The sequence below is a fragment of the Cyprinus carpio genome, chromosome B22 (assembly GCF_018340385.1).
Source record: "Cyprinus carpio isolate SPL01 chromosome B22, ASM1834038v1, whole genome shotgun sequence".
Classification (NCBI taxonomy): domain Eukaryota; kingdom Metazoa; phylum Chordata; class Actinopteri; order Cypriniformes; family Cyprinidae; genus Cyprinus; species Cyprinus carpio.
Window position 1 is genome coordinate 18,799,921 of NC_056618.1, and position 17,019 is coordinate 18,816,939.

Consider the following 17,019-nt stretch of genomic DNA (forward strand, 5'->3'; position numbering starts at 1 on the left):
TTATTCATTTGATTCTTCAGATGGCTGATTCATTCAGGAGTGAAGTAATGGTTCTTTATGAATGGTTTCACTGAATCATTAAGCTTGTTCGACTTGAAGCGGATGTCATAGTACTCTCGCGGTACTTTGACGTATCAAAAATACCACAAGAGCTATAAACATATGGCTCCTTTCGCTTTTGAATCGCTCTTGCGGTACTTTGATGTGATAAACCGATCGGTCTGTGCAGTGCCGCTTCAAATACCAACACGCCAATGGCCAGTGGTTCAGTGCACCAAATGGTTCACCCAGTTCGTTCAAAATGTGGATTAAGAAATGAAATGCCGCTGTGTGTTGCTCAGAGACGAAAAGTTCTGCTTTGTCTTTATATTTTCGTTGGCAAAATTAAGCAAAACAGACAACATTGTGTCTAAAATAACACAATATTAACCTTCTTACTTACTGAACTGTTGTATAAGATCAGTATCACATTTGCCACTCATGTGATATTGCACTTATTGCTCGTGTGATATTGCTTAACTATATGATCAAACATCATGAGGTGATCAAAACTTAAACGGAATTTAAGGGACATTCTAACTACATTCTCTAGGCTCCAGTTGCCCTGCATCATATTTGTAATCACTGCCCTGCATCATATTTGTCATCACTCAACTATAGGAAATGTCAGATGACCCACATAGGTCTGGGGACGGCCAACTGCGTTAAATGTGTTAATAATTTTAACATGTTATTTTTCACCGTAATTGATTAATCTTAAACATTAAATAAAATATTAAATTTTTAAATTACCAGCCCTGATTATATATATATATATATATATATATATATATATATATATATATATATGTGTGTGTGTGTGTGTGTGTGTGTGTGTGTGTGTGTGTGTGAGTGTGTGTGTGTAATGCCTGTTCACATCAAGAATGTACATAAGTAAACTTAGTTACTTAATTATGCTAAGAAAACATGTTGCTACATTCCACAGAGATTTACCCAGAATTCATTAAAGCAAAAATCCAAAATGCAGTTGCATATATATTATATATCTATATCTATATATATATATATATATATATATATATATATAATTATAATATACGTGCCTGTGAAACCTTCTAAAAATATAATCTTTGCTTGAAATATATATATGTATAGAATTATATATAATAAATAATAAATATTTTACAATATAAGAATTACATATACATAATCAATTATATATAATTGACAATTAATGTATTCATGGATTTATATATATATATATATATATATATATATATATATATATATATATAATTATCTTGATTTTTTAATTATGTATTGATTTATTAATTATATTTGAAATATATAATTGGTTATATATGTATACTTTCTCCTTTTTTTACATCTGTATTTATTTAATCTATATAAACTTGCCTGTTCATAATGGGAGCGGCAAACTAATTATGCTGCCTTCTAAAAAAACACATACTGAAACTATTTTATTCAATATTTCTATTTTATTTAATGCTTTATCCGACATTTGCATCTTCACAACACCCTAACCCCAAACTCCATTAGAATCACCTGAGAGTCGATTCTCCTGTGAGCCATGTGTGTATCATGATGAGCTGCAGTCCGTTTCAAATGAGTCAGTATACCACACCTAAACACAGTCATCAAAACAATCTCTAACTGTGTGTGTGTGTGTGTGTGTGTGTGTGTGTCTCACCTGTGCACACGCCGCTACACCATCTCGTACTGATTGGCAGTGATGAATCGCGACAGACAGCAGGCCAACAGCATCCCGATCAGCTGAAAAACACACACGCACGTGGCCGTTACCATGGTAAAGCTGTTTTCCAGGGCTGTTTTTGCTCCCTCTCCCAACGTAATCGCTAATTAAATTAAATTGCGATAGTCGTTACCGCCGGCTGCTCTCCCGGGTTTACGGTTCGCTCTCTCCGCGCGCACCAAATTCTAGTTATAATCATAATGAATGTTTACTGATCCCCGTTTAACCGAGCCAAAAGAATTCCACGTGCGCGGCGGAAGATTAGACGTATTAGCGGGGCCGCGTCTCTAAGAGATGTCATTGATTCGGGCCGCCCGTGTGCTCACAGATAACGTTTACAGTTCAATTAGCATCGCTAGAGGGGTCGAGGTGTTCCTGTGCGGCCCTTTGGACCCATTAGTGCGGATGGAGCGATATCTGCATAATGGTCCCGAGGCGGAAGCGTGAGTGACAGAGCGCCTGATTGCGTTTGAAGAGGCACGTTCGCTAGCAAACCCCAGCTGCGCCACACGCTCGGCTCCTGCGCCTGTGTCTATGTGTGTTTACTAAATGAGGGCTGGGAAAACACAGACAGCCCGGGGTCGGTGTTCACGGCGGGGTTGTCATGGCAGCGCGGCTCCGTTACCCAGTGACTCATTTCGACGGAGCGGACCGCTCCACCTGTGCGAGACAACAGTCGACAGCTGTTCAGCTCGCTTCAGCGGTAAACGGAAAACAGATATTACAGTAAACAGTAAATATTAGCTGGCAAACGATCACCTCAGATGCGATTATGACGTCTCAAGGAGAAGAAAAACACTCCTGCTTATGTTTAGATTAAATTAATGGCGTGCAAGTTTTTCAGATAATAACATCAACCCGTTGTGTGAGTTTGGGACGGGACTATCTTTTTGTTTGACCAATCAAGAGGTCACATAGCCTACACACACACACACACACACACACACACACACATATATAGAGCTGCAATCTTTTACATATAAGGCTTAAATCTGTTATATCTAAAAAAAAAAAAAAAAAAAAAAAGGTTAAAAAAATCAATTGAAATGCTTTAAAAATACGTGTGAATATTTAAAATCAAATGTTTAAAATAAAAGTATAGAATATTAAATAAGTGCAGAATATTAAAAGAGATGAAAACCATAAAATGAAATGTTTAATAAGTGTAGAATATGAAAAAGTTACAAAAAATTTAAATACAAGTGTAGAACATCTTTAAAAAAGTAAAGTATAAAATGTTTAAAATAAGTGTACAATGTTTTTTTTAAAAAATAATTTAAAATAAAAATACAAATATATTAAATATTAAAGATAAAAATGCATTTATATTTTAATTTTTTTTTTAAAAAGGAAAAAAAGATATTTAAAAATTAAATCATAAAAATAAAAAAAAAAAAAAAAAAACAAATCAAAATAAAAGAAAATAAAAAAAAAAAAAAAAAAAAAAAAACAAAAAAAAAAAAATCAGATTTCCTGTAACCACAAAAAAAGAGTAAAATATAAAAAGAAAAAGAACAAAGCCCCATTCACACCAAGAACGGTAAATATAAAGATAACGATATTAGCATCCACACCAGCGGACGATATCGTCTGTTTATTCTAAGCGTACATGCAACTTTAAATTCGTGACAGCAGGATGGATTCTGTTTGGGAGTCAGTGTTTGTAGCGTTCATCAGCTGGAAAAAATTGATCTGGAAGTTATTCCAGCGATATTGTTTCTCTGTGCCTTTATCGTTATAGCTGTGGTGTGAACTCTGCTATTCTTTAATATTGAGAACGATTTTTAGAACTATATCTTTATTGTTATCTTTATGGTTATGGTCCTTGATTTGAACAGACCTTAAAGGGTAAGTTCACCCAAAAATGGAAATTAGCGCATAAATTACTCACCGTCAAGGCATCCTCGGTGTATATGACTTTCTTCTTTCAGACGAATCCAGTCGGAGTTATATAAAAAATTGTCTTTGATTGCAGTGCTTCGGTCCAAAATAAGTGAAATAAAAAGTCTACATTAAAGTGATTATTTCGTTTTGAATATGGTCTCACACCACTCGGGTTATAATGGGTGGTGAACAAAGGCCTCCTGTAGCGAATCGATGCGTTTTTGTATGAAAAATATCCATATTTAAAACAATTTAATCTAGCTTGTGCTTACTGCTGTAAATGAAAGCAGTTCCGGGCGGATGAGGTATGAGTTCGGCTTTGCACATGCGCCGCTCAGAAGTGAAGCACGCGGAAACACAGCGGAGAGATCAAAACAAAACAACGGTCACTAATTAGAAGTACAAAACTAGGATTTGTAAAGAAGAATGTCGGAGGATTTCAGTATAAGCCAAGAGGAGACTGGTTTTCCTTTGCTTAAGGTAGGAAACTTTTCTTCCTTTGCTCCTGTTAGCAAACGTTGGTTTTCACGAGACTTACCAGCGCATGCGCAGCAACAACCTCATACATCATCAACCCGGAGCTGCTTCTGTGTGCAACTGTTGGCACAAGCTACATTAAAGTGATTATAACGTTTTGAATATTGATATTTTTCTTACAAAAACTCATCAATTCGCTACAGGAGGGCCTTTGTTCACCCCCTAGAGCTGTGTCGTCTGAAAGAATTTTTTTTATGGATGGGCGCTTTTTATTTCACTTCTTTTGGACTGAAGCACTGCAACTCCCACTGACTGGCATTAAACAGCTTGAAAGATCAAAGACAAATTTTAATGTAACTCCGACTGGATTCGTCTGAAAGAAGAAAGTCATATACACCTTGAGGGTGAGTAATTTATGCGCTAATTTTCATTTTTGGGTGAACTAACCATTTTTGGGTGAATCTCCATCCTACCTGCGAGAATGCAATTCCAAATGTTACTCCAGCAATAATGCCCACGTTAGTCTCAATGAAAGTCGTCACCAGCTCATAGCAGCCCTGAACACAACAAAAGCATTATAAGTACATGAAAAACACAATCAGTGTGTGTGGTTGTTAAGTGTGTGTGTGTTACCTGCTGATAGACTTTGGTGGGCGCTATGGTGGCGTTTCGCAGGTCTGAGGACGTGCAGTCGGAGACGTTAGCGCAGCAGCTCGGAGGAATTCCATTCACAGGGAAATAAACGCTGGAGAACCAGCTGGTGTAATTCAGAACTCCACAACAACGCAACTGAACACAGTCAGAGAGAATATCATACAGATCAGGGCTCATGACAGGTAATGCTAAATCTCAATCAGTCTGTCTGTCTATCTATCTGCTTAACAACCCCCTTAAAACTACCTGGAACACATTATCAACACCCTAGAAAACCCAAGCACCCAGAATATCTTAGCAACCCCCATAACAACCACACAGAATGCCCCTTACTTACTACTACCTAACAACCAGAAAATATTTTATCAACACCCTAACCACCAGGAATACCTTAGCAACCCCCTAGAAACCACAAAGAATGCGACTGCAACTACCTAACAAACCAGAAAATATCTTAAAATATCTTTTAATGCAGATTATGACACATTTTTCCTTACACTAGATAAACAGCATTAAACAGATGAACTGATGTTAACCAGTGTTTGAACGTACACTCCTCTGGATGTTGTCCACCGCGATGCTCCTCTCGTCCTGGGCGTTGTAGTTCTCAACGGCCTCGTTGTACGTCCTCAGAAAGGTGCCTTTGATCTGAGCACAAACACACACACACACACACACTCAATGTCAGATGTCACCAGAACAAGCCCTCCTAGTGCGAGACAGATGGAGATCTCTGAGACACATTACGGGTCACCGCCGGAGAATATGCTTAAGCACGTCTCACCTCCAGAGACAGGAACATGGCATACTAGAGACAGAAAGAGCGAGACAGGAACATGGCGTACTAGAGATGAGAGAGATGTGTTAGCTGTTAGGGGCGTCATTTGATGTAAAATGTGCTCCCTGAGGCTAACCTCACCAGCTTGAGCATCCATGGACTCCCGCGGCACGTGGCGAAGCATCCGAACAGTCCAAACACAATGATTGTGGTCCCTGTCCCGATGAGCACGTAGGGAGCATTGGTGGAGTTCTCAGCGATCAGGGAGATGTACGGACCCAAAATGAATTTCCCCCATAATCCCACTGCAAGCAGGACTGCCCCCGTGATCTACAGAGAAAGATAAACATTAGAACTTTTAACGTTAAACCCATCTAGTAAGTACTTTTAATCCTTTGCTACCATCTAGTGGACAATACATGAAGACAGCAAAACACAAAATGCAATTGATATATGAAAATAAAAGACCTAATCTAAAAGCTCAAGTTCAATCTTTGTTACTGGGATTTATGTCATAAAAAATAAATACAAAATAAATAAACAGAAAAGTTGTTTTACAAATAAACATTTTAAAACAGAAACCAGAATCATTTATATCTTGAATATAAATGCATATAAACTCCAGCCTACAAATACATTTTTGTTTTCTAGATTTTTTAAGGTACTGAAATCATAATGTATTTAATATGTTTCCCCTTGTTTTATAATAGGCAGTTTCTATAGTTTAGTCACACAAATATTTACCACAAACACTCATTCAATCCGTTCAATGTGTTGACCTGAAGGGGGCGCCGGTGTATTTCAACATCACTAGAAGGTTCTATGAAACACAGGACTCATTGAGGGGCGGCAGGATGTCACCCAATAGATGAGCTACATGATCGGCCTAACAGAAAAACAACTATTCTTATGAAAATACATAAGCCTCATTAAAATGTGCATCTAAACTTGTCTCATCTTTCCTGTTTCATCTAGACTTCACTTACAAATAGTACCATGGCATTATTACCATGATTTGAACATGTACCATTGTAATCTGTTAAACATGTTGTTTAAATGGTATTTGATTATGCTAATCATTGAGGGCATTCAATTAATAATTGTAATCATTTTTAGTTTAGAAACTAAAACAGATTGGGTTTTGGCTGTCTGGATCGTTCTCACAGTGTTTATTAAGAATTTATCAGCAGTCTGGAGGACACATGAAGGCCGATGGGAGAAAGTCGCCTTCGGCTGCTTGTGCTGAATCAGTTTAGCCTGCTAGCGGATGGACCACAGATTCAACACGACGAACTGAACCCAGATTAACACATACAGGACATTTCTGCATGTAATCATCACTGCATGTAATTGTCTGAAATGCCATGACTAACATCCACGCATTCGAGATGAGCAATAGTCAGGAGTTAGCGGGCGCACATGATGCTACCCACAGAAACGGCCATGAATAAGTGAACCCACATCCCACTCAGAACAGTCTGATGCCGTCATTTTGCCACCTCTGAAAGAGTCATCGTTTTTATGGATATGCTAATGATGGTGTGAAGAGCTACTGTGGCACAAGCTAAGCTCAATAGTGAACTGCCTTGGTGCTTACAGCCAACTAAAAAGAAACCTTATGCAACATCATATAGCCGAATTAGAGTTTCAAATTGTAGTTGCGTCCCAAATCACGTACTAATGCACTATTCTGACGTATGATGTGTAGTATAAATGTGACCCTGGACCACAAAACCAGTCATAAGGGGCAATTTTTCAAATTTGAGATTTATACATCATCTGAAAGCAATGGAATAAGCTTTCCATTGATGTATAGTTTGTTAGGATCAGAGAATATTTGGCCAAGATACAACTGTTTAGAAATCTGGAATCTGAGGGTGCAAAAAAAAAAAAAAAGCTGAGAAAATCGCTTTTAAAGGTGTCCAAATGAAGTTCTTAGCAATGCATATTACTAATCAAAAATTAAGTTTTGATATATTTACAGTAGGAAATGTACAAAATGTATTAATGGAACATGATATGTACTTAATATCCTGATGATTTTTGGCAATAAAGGAAAATCGATAATTTTGACCCATACAATGTTTTTTTGGCTATTGCTAAAAATATAATCAAGCAACTTAAAGACTGGTTTTGTGGTCCAGTGTCACAAATAGTACGAGTAGTGTGTTTACACTGAAAATCCCAAAAGGAGAAAGTGCATTTTAAAGGTCCCCTGAAATTCTTTGAAACACGCAGTGTTATTCTATGTGTTGACGTCATTTAAACTGAAACAGGAAGACAGGGCATTACATATCAAACAGCCCCGCTGCTTTTTTAAATAGCCAATAGCGTTCGTTTATACCACAGCTTGGCCAGATCAAAGCCATATTTGACAGGGTAAGACAGCCACAATCACATCCATATTGCTCTAAAATATAGCATTCTGGGTAGTATTCAAATAGGTCTGATTTGTTTTGTGGTCTATGCCGACACGCGGATCTGATCCGCTCCGTGCTATCGTGCCTCTGGACTGGAGCAGAGTGTGTACGGTGCAGTGATTCGCGTGACAGTGCGAAACCAGACTTCTTTTTCCTCAATGGAAAGCATATTTACACTGTCTGAATCATTCCCTGTCCCCTATAAAGTGCACTACGTGCCATTCACCGTACAGAAAATACTAATTCTGTAAACAAGTGACCGATTACAGAAGGGGGTGGGTGCTAGGGATTCTAGAGAGCATTTGATTGGTTTGATTGGATTTGATGAGAAGATAAAGTGCGATGTGATGTCATGGAAATCTGTGATCCATTTTAGCAGAAGTAATGCTGCCCTCCAGTCAACCCGTTACCCGTGTTTTTCCAACCTTCTACCCGTGAAAGTGCACTTGAACAGCAGTCAAACCCGTGACTTCCCACCCGTGAACTCGTACTAGATCAATGTACTCCCAGTTCCGAGCTCTGACGTCACATAGCCCACGAAACAACAATGGCAGCCCCTACGGATAATATTGCCTACGTAGGCGGTGTTTATGCAAGTGGTACACGGTGAGAAATAGACTTTAGGACAATAGAAGGTTGCAATAAAATTAATAATCTAGCTGCAATTCTTTGCGCTCAGGCAGTTTGGCGTGACTTTTACCTGGAAAGCTACAAAGTCGTGAGTTGTGGTTTGAAGTCGTGACTTATGGGCTCAAAAACCTGCCTGGAACGCAGCATAAGAGACTATAAGTTTTGAATGCTTATATCTCCTAAATGCGAATTTTGTCATTGTTTTGAATCACACCAACTTATTCATAACCTTAAGGCTAACATATTAATACTAAACATTTTGATTTCATGGGGACTTTAAATACCCGGATGATACAGTTAAATAACAGAAAAAACAAAGTGTGGAATGTTGGATATTTTATGCACTCAACTGTCGCAGCTTTAAGTCGTGAAGGGGGAGGGGCTATCAGACTGATTATTAATGAAAAAATAACCTTATAAAATTCATACATTACATGGTTGAGTACATAGTGCACAAGTAGCATAGTGTATAGGTGGATCATTTTATGCATTTTATGTTAGCATGTTGCTAAGCTAACAGTTCAAAATCTTGTACAAAACAATAATTCAAATTAGCGCGAAATTTACACAGCACCCACAAATATACTTTTTGTCATTCGCCTAACATGTTACTATGCTAACAGTGCAACATAACTCAAATTAGCAAAATATAAGGCAAAATATACATAACACAAAAATGTTAAACATACTAAATGTTACTACATTTTTTGTCATTAGCATGTTACTAAGCTAACAGTGAAACAACAATACTTGAATGAGCACAAAATATACATAAATGCAAATGTTAAATACTGCCACAACACTTTTATGTCATTAGCATGTTGCTAAGCTAACACTTTAACAAGAATATACATAGTAAATAACGCATAAAACACCAATATTATGTTAAATACTGCCATGGTACTTTTCGTCATTAGCATGTTTCTAACAACATGATACTTCAGCAGGCATAAAAAATAAAAAATTTGGCTAAAATCATCCATTTTTAATTTCACAGAAATTTTTTTGGACATGGTACCATGGTAGTACTATGTTTTTACCATGCTATTATCACAAATATATAACACAGCACACAGCACTACGATATTAAAATCTGATTGCTATGGTATCAGATCATAATTGTTATGTTAACGTTGTCGAAAGTACCAAAAAGCAACATGGAAATGTTTTTTGTAAGTGAATTACGCAATATTCTAATTAGCAACAAAAACACAACACTAATGTTGACTGAAATAATTTGAAATAGCATTTTGACATTGTACAATATATAGTAAAACTATAAAATTTGACACTGCAATTGTATCGTCTTAGAACTTTTTGTCGTTAGCATGTTGATAAGCTAACAAGGTGATACTTTAAAGGTTATCCAGGAAGACAGTGCTCTAGGATTTGAGAAAAAGTTGTATCCATCCTATGCTCAATGGTAGCACCATATTGTCATTCAGACCATGTCTACCACCACATAGAGGACACAACGTCCCGTCTCCATCTCACACTGAGACAGAGAAAGAAGGAGAAAGTGCACAGATGGTGTGACTCATCAGGGATCCGAGAGAGAGGAGGAAAAACTCTTTCAGGAACTAAAGCTTGCACTTCGAAGAACTTTAAAAACCTTTGAGCAAGATGATACGAAGAGACAGAAGGGCCATTAACGTTTCTCTTTGACAGAGAGCTCTACTGTCTTTTATTTTAAAGCTTTACATGTGTCCGGGTCACATTATTATTTTTTTAATAATATGCAGATATATACTGCATAATAATTTCTGCCTTTTTGTTTTTTGTCATTCTTATTATTCTCAATTGAACATTTAAAGGGGTCATATGATGGGATTTCAATTTTTCCTTTCTCTTTGGAGTGTTACAAGTTCTTGGTGAATAAAGAAGATCTGTAAAGTTGCAAAGACTAAAGTCTCAAATCCAAAGAGATATTCTTTATAAAATCTGAGACTCGTCCACACCCCCCGAAACACCTCATTCTAACACGCCCCCACATCTCTACGAAAGGCGGGGCATAGAGGAGAAACAATACTGTACAGTATGTGGAAAATAATGTGTTTTTTAACCTTAAACCGCATAAACACATTTCAGTACAGCAAATACGCAAAATAATGTTCTTTTTAGCAGCATCATAGGACCCCTTTAAATATAATTCTCATTCTCATTACCATAACACAAATAATCATTACCATTACCAAAATACCATCTTTACAACAATGTAATAAAATTTTACTAATTTTCATAACACAAATAAGTAAATAAATATCATATTATCATAATGCAATTTTTTTTTAATAAATTCTAAGTACCATAACGCCAAAAAATAAATAAAAAAATTGCATCAGTCACAATGTAAAAATTAATTCTAATAATCATAATATGAATAAATAAATCATTAAATATCATAATTACCATAAAGCAAAAAATAAAACAACTCTTTCTAATTACCACCATATGGCAAATAAATAAATACATACATAAAAAAATGTCATCCTTAACACAACAGGAAAAAATAGGACAGCACAAATAATCGAAATTAAATCGCAAAGGCGATAAATTGTGATTAGGCAGAAGCTGCAATTGTCATGCGTATCTTTCAGTGAAGCAAGGTTCTGTGTTCAGCAGTAAATCTCCATCCGAAGGCCAGAGGGCGCTCTCGCGCTGAAACTACAAATATGCCCCGAAGAAGAAATCAGGAAATCCCTATAGTGGTTGCTGAATAAACACAAGATTTAACTACTTTCATTGATTCAACATTGATTCAACAATGCAGTGCTTATCGCCATTATCCCTGCTTAGCATACTATGAAATATGTAAGATTTTGTGTAAGAAGCCACATCATCTCACAGAAGGATTTCAAACACTCGACTGATGTTATGTTTGAAGTAAAAACATGTTATTAAATGTGGTATTTTCACATGCTTTCATATGGAGCAGCATTTACTACACAGACCCGTAGTTCACTGAGAAGCTACGCAAACAGAACGATTACTTCGGTTTCATTATCGCACGATTATATCGTCTGCAATTATGAATGCAATTCTGCGTAGCTTGTCAGTGAACTACAGCTCTGTGTAGTAAATGCTGCTCCATCTGAAAGCACGTGCTGGAGATTTACTACTGATTACAGAACCAGCTTTACTGATGAGATGCGCATGACAATCACATTCGATTAATCGTGCAGCCCTAGGAAAAAATATATCATAATGCAAATATACAAAACAAAATATAACTATAATGTAAAACAATTTTAATTGCCATAACGCAAATAAATACCATCATTACCATAATGCAACAAAAATATCATGCTAATTACATAATGCAAATAAATAAATCAATAAACACTATCATTACCATAATGCAAAAATGAAACATAATTGTAATTACATATTGCAAATAAACAAATACACAAATAAATAAATACCATCATTACCATGATGTAAAATAAAATATAATTCTAATTCAAACCCTAATGCAAATAAATAAATAAAAAAACCCTAAAATAGGCTTTATTTTCTTTACATAAAATATAATTCATACATAACTTTCCATATTTTTTATTTTTTTTTTAGTTTTTAGGATGAAATATGAGTCATTTCGTAAGATTCACCCGGATGTTTTAGAAACAACGAAAACAACGCAACGCAACAACTAAAAAAAAAAAAAAAAAAAAACAGAAAGAAAGCTAAAGAAATGACCAGCCATCCGCTACACATACATCATGATGCAAAACTACACCGAAGATCAGAACTTGTGCTTTCTGTGTGAAGGCTGGCAGAAGAAAATCTTTTATTTAGCAAAAGAATATAAATTATTTATCAGTACGTCTGTCATACTCTCTCTCTCTCTCTCTCTCTCTCTCTGACTGTCTTAGCCAGCAGTCTGTTAAATAAAGACACATAAAACCCTCTAACCCAAGAAAACCTTAGAGATCACTAAACTTTCAAAACTACTAACGCACTTTCTTTCAGAGGTTTTATCAGTTAATATAGTCCCTGGAAATCAAACCCATGACCTTGGTGTCGTGAGCACCTTGTTTATATTAGCTCAGAGCAATAGAGATTGAACTTGGAGTAGCTCTGAGATCTAGTCATTGCTTTTTCATTTTATCCACAAAGAGCCGATATTAAACAGGATCTCAGCCACGTTTCTGAACGAGACACTTTTTATCCCCTGACACTCGCATTTGTCTGCTAACGCAACGTGGAGCGTTCATTTCTTCAAATGAATCTTAAATTGATGCGGCTCGGCGGCGTTCGTCTTTGATATGTCAGCAGCGCCTCTTGAGTTACAGACAATTTAGAGCTTAAAAAAAGAAGAGAGAATCTGTTAGAGCTCTCGTCGTCGAGGAAAACATTCCATGACAGCAGAAGAGGCGAGTGCCATGGCAACGTTTCCATAATGACATGTAAATTCTATGCTTTCCTGTGGAGTTCTCAAATACATGCGTTTTTCGGTAAATATTAAGAATCAAGTAGCAATGGCTGGTGTAAATCAGCAAATGGAGTCCATTTTTATGCCATGGCTACAGCTTCCACTTTTAGATGATTCTTTTTTGAACATGAACAGCGACTATTTACAACGTTTACAGTAATGTGTTGTAGTTTTAAGTAAATTTTAACCATTCTTTCTACCATGGCAAAAATGAACAGTAATTCTACAAGCAAAAAATTACAAGAATGAAAACACCCGAAACAAAGAGAAGAAAATAATACAGTAAAATTTATTTTTTTATATTTATTTACTCAAAAAGTAAATAAGAAAATAAATATAAAGAATAAAGATCTATCAATTTCCATTTTTACTCTTTTGCCTGTTTACCTGAGTGTTATTATTTTCTTGAATATTATTTTTATTTTAGATGAACATTAAAAAACAAATAATATACAACAAAAAGAGTATTACATTCTCTTTTTTATAAAGTTTTCTTTAATATTTTTATTTTATTTTATGAACAACAAAAATAATTCTATTTAATCTTTTTTTTATTCAAACAAAAACCCAACAAAAATCAAAAAATACAGTTATATGTTGCATTGAATATATTTGTTTATTTAAATTACCAAAAAAATAAATAAATAAAGTATTATATTCTATTTTTAATTTTAATAAAGTGTTGAACAATATGAACAATAACAAAAAACAAACAATATACAAATAGTAAAAAATAGTCTATTATATTAATATTGTAGTAATAGTTATGCAAAATAGCATTCTCACCACAGTCTACTCATAAAAATACACACATTTCTATTAATTAGCAGGTTAAAATGGCCAAATATCTGCTTATTAATTGAACTAGGAAGTAAATTTTCATTTATACATCAGACTGGACTTAAATTACATGGAAACAAACCTCAGGAGAGAAGGAAACGCTTCAACACCTCAGACCAACCCATCAAGCTAATCAAATCAGAGAGACAGAGATGCTGCTAGGCCTGTCGCGATAATTAAATAACCACCTAATCACGATTATTTGATTTAACGCGATTATTGTGCTTTTTATACGGCACAAGGGGAAGTCATACACCAAAAGAAAGCAAAGCAGATTGGTTTTCATGCACTGTATAGCCTATATCATCTGAAGCCATTTTTATTTTCAAGATATTGTTTTTGCTGCTAAATTATACAGTCAGCTAGTTTTATTTCATACCTTATATATTTCTATTCAAATGTAGTTTTTCTCTGTAATGAGGAAGTGAGTATTTAGTGGATTATGTTTGACACAGGTTTTAAAAAAGAGTGACCATTAGTACCACAAACACAGTATTGATATTCTGTAGTGGTGTAGAAAAAAATAAATAGCGCTGGTGTTGGATCGGTATTGGCCGATTCTTAGAATTTGGAATACTCTATGTTATCTTACACTGCAAAATAATAACTAAAAAAAGATTAAAAGATAACATCATAATTATTACAGAACCCTTAAATTAATTACAATTATATAATGAAAGCCATTAAAAAACAGATAATTAATCGTGATAATCTGCATAATCGGCAAAGCCCTAAAACAGACAATTAATTGCAATAAGGTGACTATTTTTAGATGATTAATCGTCAGCCAAATTTCATAATCGTGACGGCCCTAGATGCTGCTGCAGACAGGAAGTGACTGTTCTCCATTTCTCTGTGTCTGGAGCGAGTGGCGAGAGAGAACGGGACACAGAGAGACACTTTCATGAAAAGGCGACGCGAGAGGAAACAAGAGCACAGGAGAAAAGCCATCCTGCTCTTTGCATTTCAAATTCCTGATCAAAGCCGCTGTTGTTCTGTGGCCTTGAATCTGCTCAAAGGAACAAGTGTGTGTGTGTGTGTGTGTGTGTGTGTGTGTGTGTGTGTGTGTGGCGGTTACCACAGCACCAGAACAATTACAGGCTCTGCATCCAAAATCTCCTGCTTAATATCACATCTGTGGTTTGATATGAAGTTAACCTAGTGCTCATGTATATGAGGAAATATCAGGGTTTTTTAATAATAAAATAAATCATAAAAAAAAAATAACAAAATAAAATTTTTAAAAATTTAAAAAAACAAACAATGTTGAAATAAAATAAAATGTTAAAATCACAAACTGTTAAAACTATTTAGTGTTGTATTAAAATGGCATATTGTTTCTAAAACTAAATAAAATATTAAAAAAGTGAAAATGAATTACAATTAACAGAGGAGTACGTCACAAAATGGCAAAGACTAAGCATATAAATATTAATTAGGTTATTCAGAAATAATTTAATACAATCTTTTACAGTTTTGATAAACAAATAGTTTATTTAAGCATAGCATGCATGTCTTGATGAATATATATATATATATATATATATATATATATATATATATAGTTAATATTATTATAATATAATAAAAAATTATAAATATAACTTGTACTTAAATATTGATTAAATTTCATTTTTAAACTTAAGTTTGCTTTAATTTCTTTCTTTCTATTAAGATGAAGGTGTATCTTTTTTCTGCACTATTTCTACACTACAAATCTTCATATCATAGTTTCCAAATCAATGCAATCAAAATATCACATTTGCCTTCATCTTACATTAGACTTTCCAAACCCCATCAGTCTGTTTCATAAACAAAACACATCTAGAAGTCTCATAATCCACTAAGAGCATTAAAAACATACTCTCACTCATACTGTCACCCGATCATGTGACGTGATCACTGCAGGAAGTTCCCACAAACAGTCACAGTCAACTAAAGCCCACAGTGCTGTACTTCTCACCATGTTTCAGCTCAGAGACGGTTGAGCACAACAAATGTTCTCCACTGTCGTCCAGCTGTAGGAGAAATTGGTATCCATGGCAACAGGAATCCCAAAACCCACTGTAATCTCAATCCACCCATCAATGCCAAAACAAACAGACGTTCGCGTCCGGCTCCTGTGAGGCCTGTCATCATTTAACCAACACCTCATATCTCACCACCCATAAACGTGTTTCTTTTTTTTATTGGTCTCATGTTTTTATGTTTAATGTCTTCACTTTTAAAATGTGGCTGGGAAAGACGGAGGTAGAGCTTATTAATTATGTGATGCACTAGTGATTTAATATAGTCTTTTACAGTTTTGATAAATTAGTAATTTATTTCTTAAAAAAGAGGAACATAAAAAACAAACAAACATAATAACATTGAATATAACATAGAAATTTCATAATTCGTGTCACCAGTGCCAATATCATAGATATGACCAAATTTTATAACATTGAATATAACATAGAAATTTCATAATTCGTGTCACCAGTGCCAATATCATAAAAAAAATTAGCCTAAATTAAAAAAAAAAAAGTTCACTGAGGCCAAGTAAACAGTCAGCGATTAAATAAGATTCTAATCCCAAGCAATGTGACTAAAAACTACAGAAGAACAAATACATTTCAAATGCTGCATACATTGTATAAAGTAATCAAATGTATAAAAACACTGCATATTCTCCACTGTGGAAAATACATATATTTTTTCTTCTTATTAAGGTTACAAATGTGATTAAGTCAAGAGAAGTCAGAGATTTTCTCTTTTGTTGTTTGATGAATTGACATGAATGACAGACAGCATGAATATTAGACCGCTGTCACTTTAAGAGCCGCCCGGATCATATATACTGTACTACACAATGTGTTTTCTTTCTCAGCTGTTTGCTTTCACTTAAGACCTAAATTACTGTGTTCACAAGGATACAAGCAAAGATTGGCATTTTGACACATACAAGTGTGTGAATTTAACCGCTCAAGGTCTATTAAGCGGCAAACATACTGGAACTTCATTCAGTACTTCCACGATACAGTGCACCCATATGGCGAAATGAATTATTTAACCGCAATGCAAACAAAAGACAAAAAAATTAATTGACTGAAATATAATGACTGGATGTAACCGCAATAAACACAACAAT

The 17,019-nt window shown here is 35.1% G+C and overlaps 1 protein-coding gene across 1 annotated transcript in view; it reads right to left on the reverse strand.

Moving 5' to 3' along the window:
• Positions 1 to 17,019, reverse strand: part of tspan7b (tetraspanin 7b) — a 31,732-nt gene that overhangs the window by 1,511 nt on the left and 13,202 nt on the right. Inside the window, exons 2-7 of the mRNA XM_042749918.1 lie at positions 5,709 to 5,897; positions 5,606 to 5,633; positions 5,342 to 5,466; positions 4,769 to 4,924; positions 4,609 to 4,692; positions 1,712 to 1,794 (exon numbers count right to left, since the gene is read on the reverse strand). Coding sequence (XP_042605852.1) covers positions 1,726 to 1,794; positions 4,609 to 4,692; positions 4,769 to 4,924; positions 5,342 to 5,466; positions 5,606 to 5,633; positions 5,709 to 5,897 — 651 coding nt within the window. The 3' untranslated portion in view covers positions 1,712 to 1,725. The remainder of the gene's footprint in view (positions 1 to 1,711; positions 1,795 to 4,608; positions 4,693 to 4,768; positions 4,925 to 5,341; positions 5,467 to 5,605; positions 5,634 to 5,708; positions 5,898 to 17,019) is intronic.